The sequence below is a fragment of the Dermacentor variabilis genome, unplaced genomic scaffold (genome assembly GCF_050947875.1).
Source record: "Dermacentor variabilis isolate Ectoservices unplaced genomic scaffold, ASM5094787v1 scaffold_12, whole genome shotgun sequence".
Lineage (NCBI taxonomy): Eukaryota > Metazoa > Arthropoda > Arachnida > Ixodida > Ixodidae > Dermacentor > Dermacentor variabilis.
In genome coordinates this window covers 41,812,502-41,830,119 of record NW_027460280.1, presented here as the reverse complement: position 1 = coordinate 41,830,119, position 17,618 = coordinate 41,812,502, and the positions used below count along the sequence as shown (strand labels likewise).

General features: G+C 43.8%; 1 protein-coding gene across 1 annotated transcript in view; it reads right to left on the bottom strand.

Moving 5' to 3' along the window:
* Positions 1-1,535: 1,535 nt before the first annotated feature.
* The window catches only part of Pdcd4 (Programmed cell death 4), a 63,957-nt gene continuing 47,874 nt past the window's right edge, over positions 1,536-17,618 (bottom strand). The window contains exons 9-10 of the mRNA XM_075676838.1: positions 17,457-17,596; positions 1,536-1,839 (exon numbers count right to left, since the gene is read on the bottom strand). Of these exons, the coding sequence (XP_075532953.1) occupies positions 1,779-1,839; positions 17,457-17,596 (201 nt within the window). The 3' untranslated portion in view covers positions 1,536-1,778. The remainder of the gene's footprint in view (positions 1,840-17,456; positions 17,597-17,618) is intronic.

The following is a 17,618-nucleotide window of genomic DNA, read 5'->3' as shown; positions in this document are numbered from 1 at the left end:
ATAAGAAACGGTACATTAAAAAAATGTTCAAGAGTGCAACAGGATATCACCATCTCTTTTTCACTGGTGACATGCTGGTTGCTTGACATTGGTTTGGGGCTGCAGCCAGTGTATGGTGAAGTGCTCACAAATAGGTGGTGCCCACATTTCAGCCTCCAGGTGTCAATCCCTCGAGAGTAACAAAAACTTATCTTGAAGGCCATACTTTTGAGTACTGCAGGCGTTGGAAGTGACGTCATGGCCACCATACTTCGGACACCAGCTATTCGCAGAGGCCACTTTGCTTTGCAATAAAATTCCAGAACTAGCTAGCACTTTATTCTTCAACAGTAGATTTTGTTTTTCTTGTCAACCTTACTTTTTCTGCATGGTTGAAAATCATGGCACGAAATTTTGCAGCAAATACAATCCTAAAAAATAAGTATTCTATTTATTCATGCCAAACTGTTGTGCTGGCTCAGTGGCTAGGGCGTTACATTACCAAGCACAAGCTTGCATGTTCAATAAGCTGCAGCTATTTTGACGAGATAGGAATGTAAAAACATTCATCTAGTGAGCTATGTGTGCACACTAAGAAAATCCAGGTGGTCAAAATTCCAAGGCACTCCACTACAGCATCTCATAACTCATCACTTTGGGAACATTTAACCCCATCAATCAATACATGCCATGGCCCTTCATATATGTGGCAGTTATTTTTTTTTTTCCTCAATGATTTCAACAATCAAAAATGGCTTTCATCAACTCTCTTTGTTTTTTACACAGGAAAGAAAATAGGCGCTTGAATTTGGAACAATTTCATACAGTCTGTTTTGATTGCAAGATTATGCCAATTGTATTCATAAGCTTATTCCTAGGGGTGGGCAATGCAACCCGGAGAAAGGACAAAAGGAAGTGCACGATACGAGCACCGTGGCACTTCCTTTTGTCCTTCGTCCGGGTTGCACTGCCCACCCCCAGGAATATGTTCGTCACCAACTCGCCCAGCTTGCTGTTAATTCTGTATTCATTAGTTTCTTTTTTTTTAATTATGGGGTTTTACGTGCCAAAACCACTTTTTGATTATGAGGCATGCCATAGTGAGGGACTCCGGAAATTTCGACCGCCTGGGGTTCTTTAATGTGCACTTAAATCTAAGTACACAGGTGTTTTCGCATTTCGCCCCCATGTATTCATTAGTTTAGGAACAACTAAAACCTAGCGTTTTATGTGTCAAAACCACAATCACATTATGAGGCACGCCATCGGACTCCAGATTAATTTTGACCACCTGAGGTTCTCTAACATGCAACTAATACACAGCACACAAGTGTTTTGCATTCTACCCCCGTCAAAACACAGCCTCTGTGGCTACGATCTAACTTGTGAACTTGAGCTCAGGAGTGGAATACCATAGCCAGTTGATTAAGCAGTTTGCTCACATGTGTTCTACATGTACAAGAACGGGGAGGGCAGCCAATTTGAAATTAGACATGCTAACTTCTTAATCTACATGAAGCTTCACAGCCTCAACTGTGCACTGACAAGACACTCGGTGACTTGGTAGACGTTTAATGGAAAACGCCTGCAGGTACAGAGAGGGTACAACATGGCACAGAAGCCCATCCAGTAACAAGTGTTGTCCAACACAGCAGTGTATGAAGAATGGTGCCATGAAATGATTTCTAAACACCTCTAGCCGGAGGCAAAACAACATGCAAGAGAAAAAAGAAAGGGGGGGGGGGGGGGGGACATCTCCAGAGGGTATTGTACACTGCAAATGGGACCATGGGTCCTCTTCAGTAGGCATCCTCTTTGAGTCTACCTCCATCTCCCTCTGAAACAAACCGTTTGCGTCCCCTGAAAAGAGAAAGTTCGAAAATGTTCCTATGCCATCACCACAAAAAGACTTTTTCAATTTTCTGTAATTTGCTTCCCATACAAGAAATATGGCAAGTTTTGATGTTTATCTGCACTGAGATCCATAAATAAGCTATAAACTATACATTATCAGCTGCAAAAAGCTATGGAGAGTATCTACGCCATGACATTGGTGAACACATCAAACTGAGCCATTTGCATGCAACATTTGCGTGTAGAGTCCCGAATACATACTTCAGCAAGTGGCTTCCAGTACAATTGTGCAATGGTGAAAAGTATGTTCGATGTCAGATAGATGTAAGCAGCACGTGTACTTTGAAAACTTTTCATCTTAAACTATCCATGTAGAACAAGTTTAACAGCAAGTCAAGACTTGCTATGCCCTTAGATTATTACGTTTCCTACATTGCAGATTGCATCTCTTTGTTCTAGGACGTATACCCTAGACTTACAAAATTTTTTCCTGCATTTAAGATGCAAAGACAGTGTAAACAGCTTGTGATAAAGGACTGTTTCCCACAAAAGAATCCAGGCAAAAATAACACCAACACAAGCTAAGAAAATCAAAGAGGGGGAGAGAAAAAAACTGCACATCACAACACAGCATGAACCATATTTCAAAAACTATATAGCACGCTCAGAAATACCAAATAAAGTTGTTTGCGCGAAGTTATCTGCAGCTGGATGGCAGTACTACCAATAGTGCTGCGAAGAAATGAAGCCTGCATGTCCATCGCAAAACAGGCGATCAGTAATGGTGACTTGCATACTTAAGCACCTTTGTTGTGAAGATCAAAATCCGCCACGAACCTAATGATGATGATAAATGGGTTTTATTGGCCACAAACCTAAATGATGAGATTGGCTAGCATTGAACATGGATGCAAACACACTCATCAGCTTTCGGCACACATGCCAGTTTTGTTCTTTGTAAACCCTATTAAGAGCTCTGCAATTTAGACGTGAAAGAGTATTGATTTTTTTTTTTTTTTTTTTTTTACTCTCTCCATATTTCATGACCTCTTCAGAGCCTAGAAAAAAGATCCGCAAAAAGGGTATCATGGAAAGAACCTGTGTTTCCAAGTACCGATATTACAGATTAAATTTAGGCCCTAAAACAAATTGTAAATTTGCATAAATAATTAGCTAAGTCATACTTCGAAAATAGTGTGAGTAACTTAGGAAGACTACGACAATATGCAACTGCTCTTATTTTTCTAAAGTGTACACTATTTTGAAAAGTTTGGTTCAAGTTAATACATGAAACACTTGGTATGCCATTGTAAGTGCAGGATGTAAAAATTCATTTTACACCTTCATTAAACCCCATTTTACTTTGGTAGCATGTGCTTAAAATCAAATAGAACCTGAGCAACATAGTGCAAGATATCCTATGCAAGTTTTCTGAAGCAAATTAAGTATAACATGGTCTTGAGTGTCCCATTAACACATTCACTGCAGGCAGGCTTACACCTTATTTTGTAATAAAGCGGATTGCCATGCGTGACTACCATTGGTGGCTGCGGTCCACTGGCTAAGTGCACTGCGGCTCGCTGAGGACAACCACATTTGGCTTACGTTTGGCATGTAGTAGGCGCCAAAATCGGAAGTCACGGTGTCTACGTCAACATCCAAAATAAAAGTTGAACTGCGCGCCACAGTGACATACAAAAGGTGGAGCGTTGTGGGCACACCCCACTGCGCCGTAGCCTTCACAGTGCAAGGCATTGAAGAAGGAATAGGAGCACAGCAGAGGTCGTGTGCGATTGCCAAAAACTCCGCTTCTGCTGAATGCATTGAAGTACTTTTTGCAGCAAAGTGGTATTTCTGAAATAGCATATTTTTAATTCAAATACCTTTCTCCACTTTGACAAAAAGTGGTTCAGGGCCCCTTTAACAGAGAACTTTGGAGTGCAGTATTTACCTTCTTCAACTCATCTGTTCTCCTCAGTGGAGGTGATGCAGCTAACAATGCCATACCCACGGACAAAGAATAACAGAAGACGAAACTATGGGCAGGTGCCAGCGTGAGTCGTGATAATGTCATAGTAGGTGAGGAGGAGGTGCGGAGCTTCAGACATGGTATCACGGGTCGGCAAACAGAGGTGCAGTGCTGCAAGGAACTACTTTTGTTGTCCTTCCTGGTTTAGGCAGTGTGCAGGTGGCTGCGGTCTCTGCCGGCGCACAGCATCGTCTGCTATTGGCTGCTTGCGCTAGGTTGTCAGATGCCGCCAAAAAAGTTTAACATTAGCATGGTTTGTGCATGAGGAATTAAAAAAAATTATAGACCACTTAAGTACCAGTACTTGTTTTCTTTCAAGATTTATTGTCCCTTTTCCCGAAGCAGTTTGCTCTAGAGGAACGAAATAGCACTTTCAGCAGCGTGCTGCACGTTGCCTCAGCGAAAGCGCACGAATACGAAAACATTACCTCTTCTGCTCTGCTTCTGTGTGATCAAGCTGTCGGAAATGCATACTGGGTGTTTGCTAATGCACTGTGCATAATTCATGCTTCAAAATGTGGAACGTTAAAGGGAAATCAATCTGTGTGGCCACTGCTACAAAGAACTGCCTGTGCAACCTTTTGCAATGCACATATTTTCTCAAGGACAAAAAGAAAAAAAAAATATCACTCATCCACCGGTGCTGTATTGCTAAACTCCAAATAAAGGACTTCAACCCTGGAACGTCGGCAATTAAAACAAAGTACCACTTGTTATAACAGGAAGTAGCGCTGCCGCTTACTGGCATAGTACTCGCATGCGAACTAAAATCACACAAAACTTACGCCCACTCCATTGCCAACATATCAAGAATGAGTCGGTGGGTGTACACTTGAATCAATGTGCCAAAGCATGGCTACTACACCGACAAAACACGAATGTTTGAAGCTGAATGTTTCGTAATGGTCATCAGAGTAAGCTAGCGACTAGCGATAATACGTATTTGCTACAAGCTATTACAATGTGCAGAACATCTACGTTACAAGCCTTATGAGCAGTAAGAATAAATCTATCGCAACTGAGCACACCTACGAGGAATCAGGCAGGAAATAAAAAATCGGATAGTGACCACCCGGGGCACTTTACCAAGTCAGAAATGTGACAAGCTAAATAAATAAATAAAGAACAAACCTTAACTTAGTGATACTGATTCAATTCATAAGCGGAAAGTTAGGATAGCTTGGAATAGGTCTTTAGTCCCACTTTTATCGCAAGCTCAATATATGTTTCTCGCACCATTTGTACAGCGTGATGAGCTCTGAAAGCGCTTACATGTCCTTTGACGCTGTAGCCAAATCTTCATGTGTCGTCTACCCAGTCACCCTCTACCATATCCACCGAAGCAGAGGTTTGCAGAGCCTTACCGGCGTCATGCACATCCATTGTAGACAAAGATGCAACGAAGACAGCTGAGGCAAGCAATGGACGCGTCACCACAGTGCCCACGGGATCACCGTAAAAAGGGTCAATATTTACGATCACGTTTTTCATGTTCCAATGAGAGCAAGAAACTAGCACACTTAAAGAGCAGACAATCTGAAATCATAGCCAGGTGCATAAAAGACTACGCTTAATGCTTTTTAAATTTTTAGATTCAACGAAAGATGAGAATTTGTTCCTAGTTACCATGTGCCATAAAAAAATGCCGCTAAGAGTATGCGATACATACGTACTGTGCAGGGAAACAAAATGTAGTTATATTCCTGCACACATTTTGGCAGACATGGATAGACGGACCAGCAGAACAGAATGACCACTTCGCAGGTTCTGCAGTTCCTCTACTGCTTCCTCTACAATGCAAGTGTTCACTATGTTAACTTCTCTAATAATCGACAATGGGACGTCAATGATTCATCCCAAAGTGCAACAATGGATATAAGTATTGTGCGGAACACATTCTAACTTTCAAAGAATAGGAGAGAGGTATTGGAAGAGAGGATTGAGAACTGAGAAAAAGCGACTAAGTCTGCGAAAAGCATTTTGCGAGCAGAATGGTTGCGAAATGAGCTCTGAACAGGCTTTCAGCGAAAGCAGTGTCAAACGAGCGAAGGTGGACAGTACTTGTTAAGAGTACTATTAGGAGCTAGTGTACTCGAACTATAGCTACCTAATGCAAGGGCAGCGTTCTGGCATCAAACAGCCCCGCAAGAGCAGGTGACACGAGTGCGCCCTGCGCTTCCCACTTTCCACGCATCTGCTGTATCGCTTCGATGAACTGTCATGTGACCATATGTCAAGTGTCCAGCACGGCACAGTCGTGGCCTCTGCCGCCACGCTCCTACTTGACATTATGAGGATGCGGGAAGGAGTCAAGTTGCACCTCCTACATTACCATTTCTCCAAGGCCATGCCAAACCTTCCCCATTTGTTTCGTTTGCATGGGAGTCTGACAAAGGTCCGTTCCTTAGAGCACTAACAGGATGGGAGGGACATACTAAGAACTTTTGCTCCCAGTTTCACAATTATTTTTGACAGATTTAGCAGGGCGTGTGTGCGAGTAATTTGTGACAAAAATGATTGCCTAATCACTGCTGTCTATGGGCTGCTCCACGTGCCATGTATAACTACGAAACTTGGCTGAAATGTTCACAGCTGTCATGTACTTGCAGAAATGTGTTTGCTCACCACGCTCAAGGGGTGATTCAGGGCCCCTTTAAAGAAGCCGTGAACCACATTTTATTGAAGTCGAGAAATGATAAAGTTAAAGTAGACTGTTTCAGAAATACTTAAAACGCAAAAAGTACTTCAATAGATTCTGCAGAAGTGGAATTACTGGTAACCAAAAATTGCCTATGATACCCCTTTACGGTGCTCCTGTTCCTTCTTCAATGCCTTGCACTGCAAAGGCTACGGTGAAGCAAGGGTTGCCCACACCTTCCGCCTACTGAGCGTCACTGTGATGCAAAGTTCATACTGTATTTCATTTTGGATGTTCACGCAGATGCTACTATGTTCGATTATGGTGTTTACAACGCGCCAAACGCGGTTGTCCTCATCGAGCAGGTTTGTCACAGCAGCCACAGTATCTATTGCTACCTAGCAGACTGCAGCTACATGCAACTGTAGTGCATATGCGCCGCATTTGCTTAGTGCAGAACAGGACAGGAGTCCGCGCTCATGCTCGTGTGCTCCAGTCTGGCCATGCTACATGGTGTGGACTGGCTTTGTCCTGCACCAGCTTGACCAACGGATAGTAGCTGCGTCCAACTTTTGCTGCATTTTGAAGCGTTGTCAATAGCTTAACACGAAGCGATGCCTACCAAAGGCAGACCCAGGAGCGGCCTGCAGGAGTGAGCACACACTAGCAAGCGTAAGTGTGGTTTGACCTCAAGTTTCGCATGGTTCCAGGCTAGTTGAGTGTTCGAAACCAATGGAAATCAGTGAGACCTAATGGCTACAACACCTAAAAGCAGGGTGGTCAAAGTTTACTTTCTACGCAGGCAGGTGCAGCCAAGTGTGAGCAGAGGATAGCTTCATCCTGAGGTATGTTATTCTTATCAAAATTCGAAAGCAGATTTTAGCTTATTAAGCCTGTTTATAAACTGCATCAATAAACATACACAGTAACCGTAGGAAGGAACGGTCTAATCCAAAAACCCTTCTTGATTGGTGTCAGCTATCAGCCAATAGCAGCCCTCTACGGGAATATTGCATATGAAGGCACAAGCAAACCACCGAAGCTTCGAAGAGGGCGGGGACAAAGCCTCATTTGAAAAGAGTGAGAAATGAGACTTCGCACTCCACTTGTGAGCTCCACGCACTGCGCACGAATGCGAAATTTGGGTGAGGTGTTGTTCACAGCAGGGTAGGCTATCCGCAGACTGCGTTTTTTTACCAAGCCCAAGGGGTAGTTCCGGACCCCTTTAAAGAGCCCCTCACCAGGTCTGACCATTTTGAACTGACAAGTGTAGAACATACAATGCGCAATAATCATTGTGCCTGCAAAGTATATCTCTACACACTGCAGAAAGATCTGAAATTTCAAACCGAATGCCGTTTGCCTTTCTCCTCATGGCCACTGTGCTCCAAGCCGGAGGGCGACGTTAGTGTGCCACTGCACCTACGTACATGTGTTTGTGCTGCGACATCGCTCGTGCTGACACATGACCTCGAGAATTATTCAAAGCAACATCTGTTACTTCTGCAATATGTTGCTTCAACAGATGAATTAAAGCTTAGAGAAATAATAAAACACACAAACTGAATGTCTGCATGTTTTTGTTTTACTTCACATCGCAGCAATAGTAATGTACTTCCGTTTCATCTGCTTGTTCCCACGTCGTGCAGTCAAGCGCGCACACATCATAACTATGTAATTTTCTACCGTGTTCCAGCATGTGATCATGCTCTGTGATTCGCTTGTGTCAGCCTCAGTACTTGTGTAGCACTGACTTATACTGTTAGTCAGGTGTCCTTGTGCACAGCGCGCAAAATCACAAGACAAGCACAAGACACACAAAATCACAAACAAAATCATGCAAAACAACAGACAGACACGCAAAATCACAAGACAAGCAGAATCAGAAAGTTTGAGCCCGTTGTCGTCGCTGCTAGGCCACCACGGCATCAAACGAAAACAGACTTTTGTCACGCGAAGTGAATAAATACTGCATGTTTTTGCCCATTCATCGCACTCTTTCTGAGTTCCCTTTTTGGCTGGCAAGTGTCGCCCACTCTCATGCTATTTCGGTTAAGCAGTACTACCGTTTAGTACAAACTTTTTTCTAGCTGTGGCCAACTACGGTTTAACGAGGTTTCGCAGTCCATATATTTTTACTGCTAAGAAAGGTGACCTTATGCATGCTCCAAACCATTGCAGACTTGCAATTTTTGTTGTTATGAAAAAGTTTCCATGATATTTACTTTGTATAACAAATGCAACTCCCAACTTTGCTTTGGTATATTGGGAAAATAAGCGCATTCATTATGCGAATGCAGTCGAACTTCGATATAACGAAGTCCAATTTGCAGCTGAAAATTTCGTTAAATCGAGACTTTCGTTAAGTCGAGGTTCGCATGTTTCAGCAGTCTAAATAAAGATGCAGGTTCTTGGAACACTCCTGGCGTACGGCACCTTGTAGATAGCAAAATTGCAAAGATAACCAATAAACCCCGGAACTAATAACACAACCAAGAGCGTGATGCCCGATAGCCAGCGGGTACGAACGCATTTTTCTCCACTATGCGTACGGTGAAGAGCAGGTCTGCAGCAAGCGCCGCGCCTAGTGCTCATAGCTGCCACTAGATGTGGCCATCAGTGCCATCATCATCATGATTTGTCATCCCTAAAAAAAAAAATATTCCTTCCACGAGGACATGGCAACCCGTGGCGCAAAGAAAAAAAAATTATGCACATACCAGAGCTATCAACTGAACATTCTTTCGAAGAAAATTGGTAGTAGTATTAACTTGGTGGATCCATGAGGCCACCACTTACCATTAGAGTGCTTAACGCTCGCAGCCATCGGATGATACCGCGCTCAGTAAAGCAATGACGACATTGATTAATGAACGCTGGAATATATTATTTAACTTCCTGCAGAGCAATTCTATGCAACTCAGGTGGAAGCGAAGAACTCCGTCAGCTTCATCTGCCGCTTTTTAATAAGCGTCGGGGTTATAAGGTGCTCGTAGGTTGACAGGGCTGCTAAGGCTTGCGCTTGCAAGTGCGCGCCCGCATACGTGCGTAAGAGATCCAGCGCATCCATGACTTGCTTCAGTGTAGCTATGCTGCTTGCCGCCTGGAGTTCTTCGTCCGAGTCGTCGTCCTGCATTTCTGTATCTGTGACGCTCTGGATTATTGCATCATCGTCCAGCTCTTCAGTTGTCACAGCGCAAGCATCGCTGAAGACAAAGTCCTCGAGTGTCACGTCGCTTGGATCACCTCTCTGATCGTAGAGCAGCTGCCACGAGTCAACGACATCTGTTGTGTACGCCATACTTTCGTCACCGTCATTGTACTCACGGCGGAGCAGGGCCTTAAAATTAAGGCGAAGGTCCGGGCTTGTTTCGTGACCATGTCGCACTTCACTAGCAGGGACCGATCACGCATTTCAGCGACGTACGCCGCAAGCTTAGCCTACAGCTCCGGAAAGCGTCCAGACTTTGGCACATGGGAAATTTCTCACTTGCCGTCACAGGTGAAAATTTCGCTTTGCTGCGGTCGCCACTCTCGCACCACCCGTTTGTTTATTTATTTATTTATTTATTTATTTAAAATACCTTACAGGCCCATTTAAGGGCATTGGGTAAGGGGGGACACAAAGTAAGTGTTTCAACAGGAGTAAACAATATAAACATCAATACAGGCTTCCACAAGATAAGTAAAGCAGTACAGGAGTAGAGAATATAAATATCTATACATGCATTCACAAGATAAGTAAAGCGAAGTTCAATAAATGTTTGTCTAGGCTAAGCTTTAGAGAGCGTAAACACAGTAATATACTCATGCTCACAAAAATATAAAAATACAAGTGTGAAAAACAGCGAAGGAAAGCAGGTCAATAACATCCTTATACAGTTTCTACAGGAAATTCAGCAATTCTTCGCGAAAAGCGTCACGATCTGTTATGCTCGCAATGTTATCAGGAAGGCTGTTCCATACGGTTATGACACGTGGCAGTGCTGATGCATTAAATGACAGTGTATTACTGAATATGCGCATGAAACTATGGCTATTGTTAAGGCGACGTGACGTGCGCGCTGGTACTTCAAGCGGCAACACGTGAGCTCGATTACCGTGGACGTATCTATGGAAAAGGCAAAGAAGACTTATCGTGCGACGAGTTTCAAGTGGCTGGAGCGAAATATCTGCTTTGATCTTGGTCACGCTGCAAGTTCTGTCGTAGTTACTTGTGATGAAGCGCGATGCCCTGTTCTGAATTTTTTCTAGCATATCAACTAAATAATTTTGATGTGGTGACCATACTGATGACGCAAATTCTAACTGTGGGCGAACAAAAGTCTGATATGCTAATTTACGAACTGTAGCAGGGGATTTACGCAAGTTCCGTCGAAGATAACCCAGAGTTTTCGAAGCTTTTGCGCAGATAGCCGTTATATGTGTACTCCAGGAAAGATGAGTTGTGAGTTCAATGCCAAGGTACTTGTAGGACAATGTCGGAAGTACGGCGGTGTTATTTAGGACGTAGCAAAAGTGAGAGTTTGAATGTTTACGCGAGAAGGACATAACTTTACATTTGTCTGAGTTCAGGGTCATCTGCCACGTACTGCACCAGAAACTGACAAGGTTAAGGTCGTTCTGCAATACTAAATGGTCATCAGATGTTTTTATTGTACGGTATAAAATGCAATCGTCGGCGAAAAGCCTTATCTGCGATGATATGTTTTGTGGAAGGTCATTAATGAAAATTAAGAAAAGAAGAGGACCAAGGACACTGCCTTGCGGTACGCCAGATGTAACGTCAGAAGTAAGCGATGAGTGGTTATTAACAACAGTGAACTGTTGCCGCAAGGAGAGAAAGTTTCGGAGCCAAGATAAAGTTAATGAATCCAGCCGGAGCGCGGATATTTTTGAGATGAGGCGACAATGAGCGACACGATCAAATGCTTTGGAAAAATCTAAGAATACACAGTCAGTCTGCTGTTTGTTATTCATGCTGGAATGTAATTCTGTTGTAAATTCAAGCAACTGAGTTTCACAAGATAAGCCTTTTCTGAATCCATGCTGGTTAAAATAAAAAAAGTTATTTGATTCTAAATGGCGGTAGATATGCGATGCTATGATATGTTCCAGTAGTTTACAGCAGATGCATGTTAATGAGATGGGACGGTAATTTCGCGGAGAGTACTTGTTATCCCCCTTGAATACAGGGATAACCTTTGCGATTTTCCAGTCCAGGGGTAGTTCGCCAGATGCTAAGGATTTCCTAAAAATATGACACAAAATTTGGCTTGAAACTGTAACGGTATTTTTTAGTATTTTGGAGTTGATATTGTCTATACCGGAAGATGTGGATAATTTCAGATTATTTATTAAAGACGAAATGCCATCTGCTGTAATATCTATTGGATCCATAAAAGGATATTCAAAGTCGGGAACTATGGGAACAGTGGAACAGTCTTCCTGTGTAAAAACAGATGTGAAAAAATTTTTAAACGCTACTGGACAATCAGCGTCAGACAGAGGGCTTTCAGCATCATCATGTAGCACAATATTGCGGACAGTGTTAGCTGGTGATATGACTTGCCAGAATTTTCTGGGATTGTTGATTAAAAGAGATGGCAGGTCACGTGAGAAATATTTGTCTTTGGCTGCGCATAGCTCTTTGCAGTAAAATGTTAGAAAATCACTGTATGTTGCCCAAGATGAGGCTTGATTGTCCCTTCTGGCCGCCCGATACAGACGCTTCTTGTTTCTTAGTGTTCGAAGGTGCTTTGTAAACCAAGGATTAGATCTGTCATTCGCTATAACGATTTTTGGCACGTAAGTTTCTACAAGAGCTGTTAATTTTTTCTTAAAAAGTTCCCAGCTGTCGTTTACCGATCTTGAATTAAAGAATGGCAGAAACACTTCACTAAGAAAGATAGCCAATTCAGCATTAATATTTTTATAGACGGCCCTATTGTAATCTCTAATACTTTTAGTCTGGACCTGATAGAAAGTTTGTGGAATATTAATGTCAAATTGAAGAATTTTGTGTTCGCACAAGCCATCAATGTAAGCAATAGGCCCGGTGGTATCAGGTGCGGAAGTTAATACTAAATCTAGGATGTTGGGACCACGGGTGTGTTGATCGACTGTCTGGGTTAGATTGTAATCTAGTGTTAAGTTAATAAATTCAGCAGAGGAGCGGCATGATGATGACAGATTTGGCCAATCAATAAGTGAAAAATTAAAGTCTCCCAGGAGATAAACAAGAGCCGTGGAACATTGTTGAGTAGCACGTGTAATGCTTTCACGCAGTACATCGAGAAACGAGTGGTCAGCGTCGGGCGGCCGATAACATGTGCCCACTAGGACGCGGGCAGAGGCTGTTGCGCACGCGACCCAAACTATTTCAGCTGGGGAATTGGTGTCTACGAGAAAGGACGAAATGCAGGTTTTTATAGCAATCAGGACACCACCACCCCTCTTCCCACTACGGTCATGCCTGTAAATGTTGTATTTGTTACTGTTGGAAAGAAGTTCTTCGTTAGTGATGTCTGTGTGCAACCAAGTCTCAGTTAATGCTACGATATCGGGATCGCCATCTTCCATATAAGCACTCAATGCATCGCGCTTGTTTAGTAGGCTGCGAATGTTCGTGTAAGATAACGACAGCGTTGACGTTAAGGAAGATTGCGATTTCTTAGCTATACCAGCAAATGTTGCTTTCTTTAGCTACAGGATTGACGGCACAACTGTGTCGGTAGCGCGGTCATAAACATAGGTGGTGTCATTAATACGAACCTTATCTATTGTAAGTTTGAAAGGCTGTTTTCTTGTTTTGGCAAATTCAATTAATTTTTTCCTTGCTTGCCTTGTGGACAAAGAAAAATCTTCACGTATGGAATACTCAGTACCTTTTAGCTTGTGCGCAAGTGCGAGGATCTTCTGCTTGTCCTTAAAAAGGGCTAATCGTGCTATGATGGGCCGACGTTTCTCAGAAGAAAAACGCCCTAATCTATGCACGCGCTCAAACTGTGCGTTCACCATAGTAAGGCCAAGCTGTTCAGAGCAAAACTGTATTATTTTTTGTTCAGACGCAGCCCAGTTTTCGCCTTGCTCATCATCAATACCAAAAAACAGTACATTACATCGTCGCATTCTGTTTTCTGTATCATCACATCTTGAAGTGAGAGAGTGAAGTTGGTCACATAAACTGCGTAACTCGTTATTTGGCTTCGAGATTTGAACACTATCGAGAGATGCAACCGTGTTTTCGAGTGCATCTATCCTTCCAGCTAAGCAATCTACTCTGGCATCTGAGGCTTCTTGCCGTTCCCTGACACCTTTAAGCTCATTTAGAATAGCTGACTGTCCCGCTTCAAGTCTGCGCACAGTCTCAAGAACGGAAGCAAGCGTTTGAGCGATGGCTTTTGTGTCAGGGCCCGGGTTTTGTTCAACATCCCCAGAAAGTAAAATCAACCAGCTACCTATGGAAGGACATACGCTCGACAAGAGTAATGACACCAGGCACAATTTATCAGAAAGCACTTCGGGGCACGACACCGCAATGAGGCAATAGTTATCAGTCTTACCGCTGCTGTAAATACAGCAGCGGTAAGTGCCCCATTTCGGCGTAGGTGTCGTGCCCAAAGCGAGCCGTGACCGGACGCTGCTTATATCCCCTTTCGTGCGCTGCGATGATAGCGGTACAAGATCCAGGTTGCCAGCCCATTCCATGGAAGCGCTCCGAGTCTAGCGGGTTGAATGGGGATCCAGGTGCCGATGCGAGTAAAGCACTTGAAGGCGGGAGCCAGCACCCAGTGGACGAAGCACGGACGCCACATAAAATGGCAGCCTGTAAATACAGCAGCGGTAAGTGCCCCATTTCGGCGTAGGTGTCGTGCCCAAAGCGAGCCGTGACCGGACGCTGCTTATATCCCCTCTCGTGCGCTGCGATGATAGCGGTACAAGATCCAGGTTGCCAGCCCATTCCATGGAAGCGCTCCGAGTCTAGCGGGTTGAATGGGGATCCAGGTGCCGATGCGAGTAGAGCACTTGAAGGCGGGAGCCAGCACCCAGTGGACGAAGCACGGACGCCACATAAAATGGCAGCCTGTAAATACAGCAGCGGTAAGTGCCCCATTTCGGCGTAGGTGTCGTGCCCGGCGTAAAGGGTGGCAACCCTCTTGAACGCTGCTGTGAACGAGTGCCGGACGATTAGTGGGCCTGGAGCACTCATGACGACTGGGGAAACATAGAAGTAGCACCTAGCCGGCAGTCAAGTGAAACGCGTCAAACCAATGCCAATGCCTTTCAACAGAGAAAGAAACCCGCGAGCGGCGTCTGCTCTTCCATGAACTACCGATACTCGCCGCAAGCGCCGCCGTTCTGAGGGTGCCGCTGCAAATGGGAACAGCAGCGCTTCCATCAACTGTCGACACACCCTCCTCCCCCCCCCCCCCCCCCCCATGATTGTTGCATGCACTGTTGCATGAGTGTTGCACACCACCCCACCCAAATGGCAAGTGGTGCTTTCCTTGAGCATATTTCACCTGGGTCATTAAGCATATGACGCATCTTCTAAACTTCAAGAGCAAAATTATTTAGGATTTCACATGTTGTACAAGTGGTTACTGATAAGCTGTACAATGTTTATCAGACCTAAGTGCTCTTCATGCAATACGAAAGCCAATGTGACAATTTTTCACCTCTTTTTTTTTGCAAGAATATCCCTCCAGCACTGCAGTTATACCTGCGACATCCCACGTGACGCACGACACAATGAGCATGTTGGAGAACTGCACTTGACGACTACACATGCAATTTCTTCTATTTAGCCACTTATATCAACATATCCTACACAGTTGCTTACTAACAATTCAGACATATTACCGTATTTACTTGCATAATGATTGCACTTTTTTTGTCAGAAAAATTGACGCAAAATCAGGGGTGCAATCATTACGCGGGTTAAATTTACCGAGAAAAGAAAAAAATTTGTGTCGTCTCACGTTTGCTGCGGGACACCAAAACAAATATGGTGGCCGGCGGAGCAAACCAAACGCGCCGAACGAGATTTTTTTTTTTCTTCTCATGAGTACATTACGTGCACTGAAACAGTTTCTTCCGTATCAGTAATGAATAATATTGTTAATATCGGCAAGTTTGCGGCAATAACGTAGCCATGTCCACTTTGAGGGGACAGAAACAGATGGGCGCGCTTAGCTGCCAGTGACAAAGAAACACACGGCCGGCATGCTGCGGAAACTGCGGCATCTGTCTTCACTACTATCCTAATACGGCACGTTTCCACTAAGGGTGGGTGAATATCTTAGCTGTGTTACAAGCGTCGGCGTATGAATAGGGTACACTTTTAACGTATCAGTGTAAACGTGGCTACTATCGTTGCCGCTCGTGATTTGTTATGTGCCCCCGAGTGCAGATGAGAAGAATCGAAAGGCGCCTTTTTGTTGTTGTTGACCACAACCATTATAAAGCCTACACATAATAAAGGCAAGTTTGGTTGCAGCTTTCTTTTAGTCATGGAAGTGCGGAAAGTGATGAAAGTAATGAAATGAGGCATCTACTTAAGAATGTTTGGTGCATGCAGACCGCTTGGTTTGTCTTGAGTCGTTCGCATAGCATTCAACAGATGGTAAGCGCGATCAATACTAGCTAGACTTGGCACACGACATATCGCTGCGGCAAGTTCGAGGTGCGATCATTACACGAGAAATTTTAAAAAATCTAATTTTGACGACAAAATTCAGGGGTGCGATCATTACGCGAGTGTGATAATTTCGACAACTTCGCGGCACCACCACCAGCTTCATAGACTTATTGTGCAAGGACGGCCTATATTTCGGGCACCTTGTGGCACGTCATTCGATGATTTGAGCTTCGCCTCCACGACCGCATGCTAATTTGACCAGAATTGAGCAGAAATAGCAGTATATTGGCTTTCATATATTGCCACCATTTTGCCAGCACTTCCTCAAAACCAGAATGAGCAAGGCCTAACCAATTCAGCACCGACCGCACAACAGCACCACATGAAAAGCCAGAGCAAGCTACTGAGCATATATTGCCACCATTTTGCCAGCACTTCCTCAAAACCAGAATGAGCAAGGCCTAACCAATTCAGCACCGACCGCACAACAGCACCACATGAAAAGCCAGAGCAAGCTACTGAGATAAAAGTTGCACCTTTGTTATGAGACTTAGCCGGTGTTGGTTCCATGAGTCCACCATTTCTTCATTAGTGTGTTAACAGCGACACGGTACTAAATACTTTTTCAAGCAATTTCATGCGGCGCCAACACTAATCTCTATGTCAACGACATTGTGGGCGGTGCAAAAAAAAAAAAAAAAAAAAAAAAAAAAAAAAAAACTGCGATTATGACTTTCGTTATGTTGCCAAAGGATCAAGGTTCGGCATATAAATTAACTACTTTTGTCTATCTGTAGCAATAGTATGACAATGGTCAAGATACAGACTGACCTGGTTGCAGGCGAGCATATATGCTCAGCAACACGTTGAAAAACTTGGGCTGTATTCTTGGACTATCACCTTCGAAGATACTTCTTTTGACATTTCATGTGAATGGCATCAGGCACGTCAAAGGGTGAAGGCTTTCCTGATGTGATTAGACAGCATGCTTGCCACTGTGCTAAGAGTGTCATCGCTCATAGAGGCCGATATTTCTGATGCTAGTCATGCGTAAGTCAAGGTATCCCCTAAAGTGATCATCGCAAAACACACCTTTTTTGGCTACTTGTAGAATGAAGTCACTTGTCTGGCAATTCCAATATTTCAGACTTTTAGGCAATCTCCGTCAAGTCAGAATTATCGACCGGCAACTAGTGCCTTTGAAGCATTATTGAGACGAGAGTACAAGACACAGCACTCAAAAGTGCAGTGATGAGATATGGCACTCAATAGTGTTGTGGTGTGCGAGAAAACATGTTACTGAAAACACCTACCTTGAAGGCATTGCCTTGGCAATATCTGGAGACAGGAAGCCTGTGCATGAGCACTTGCCTATAAACTTCTCTAAGACTGTATAAGCAGGAGGTACATCAATACAAATATCTGGCATTTCCTGGAAAACCCTGTCAAAACCCTGAAACAAAAAATACTCATGT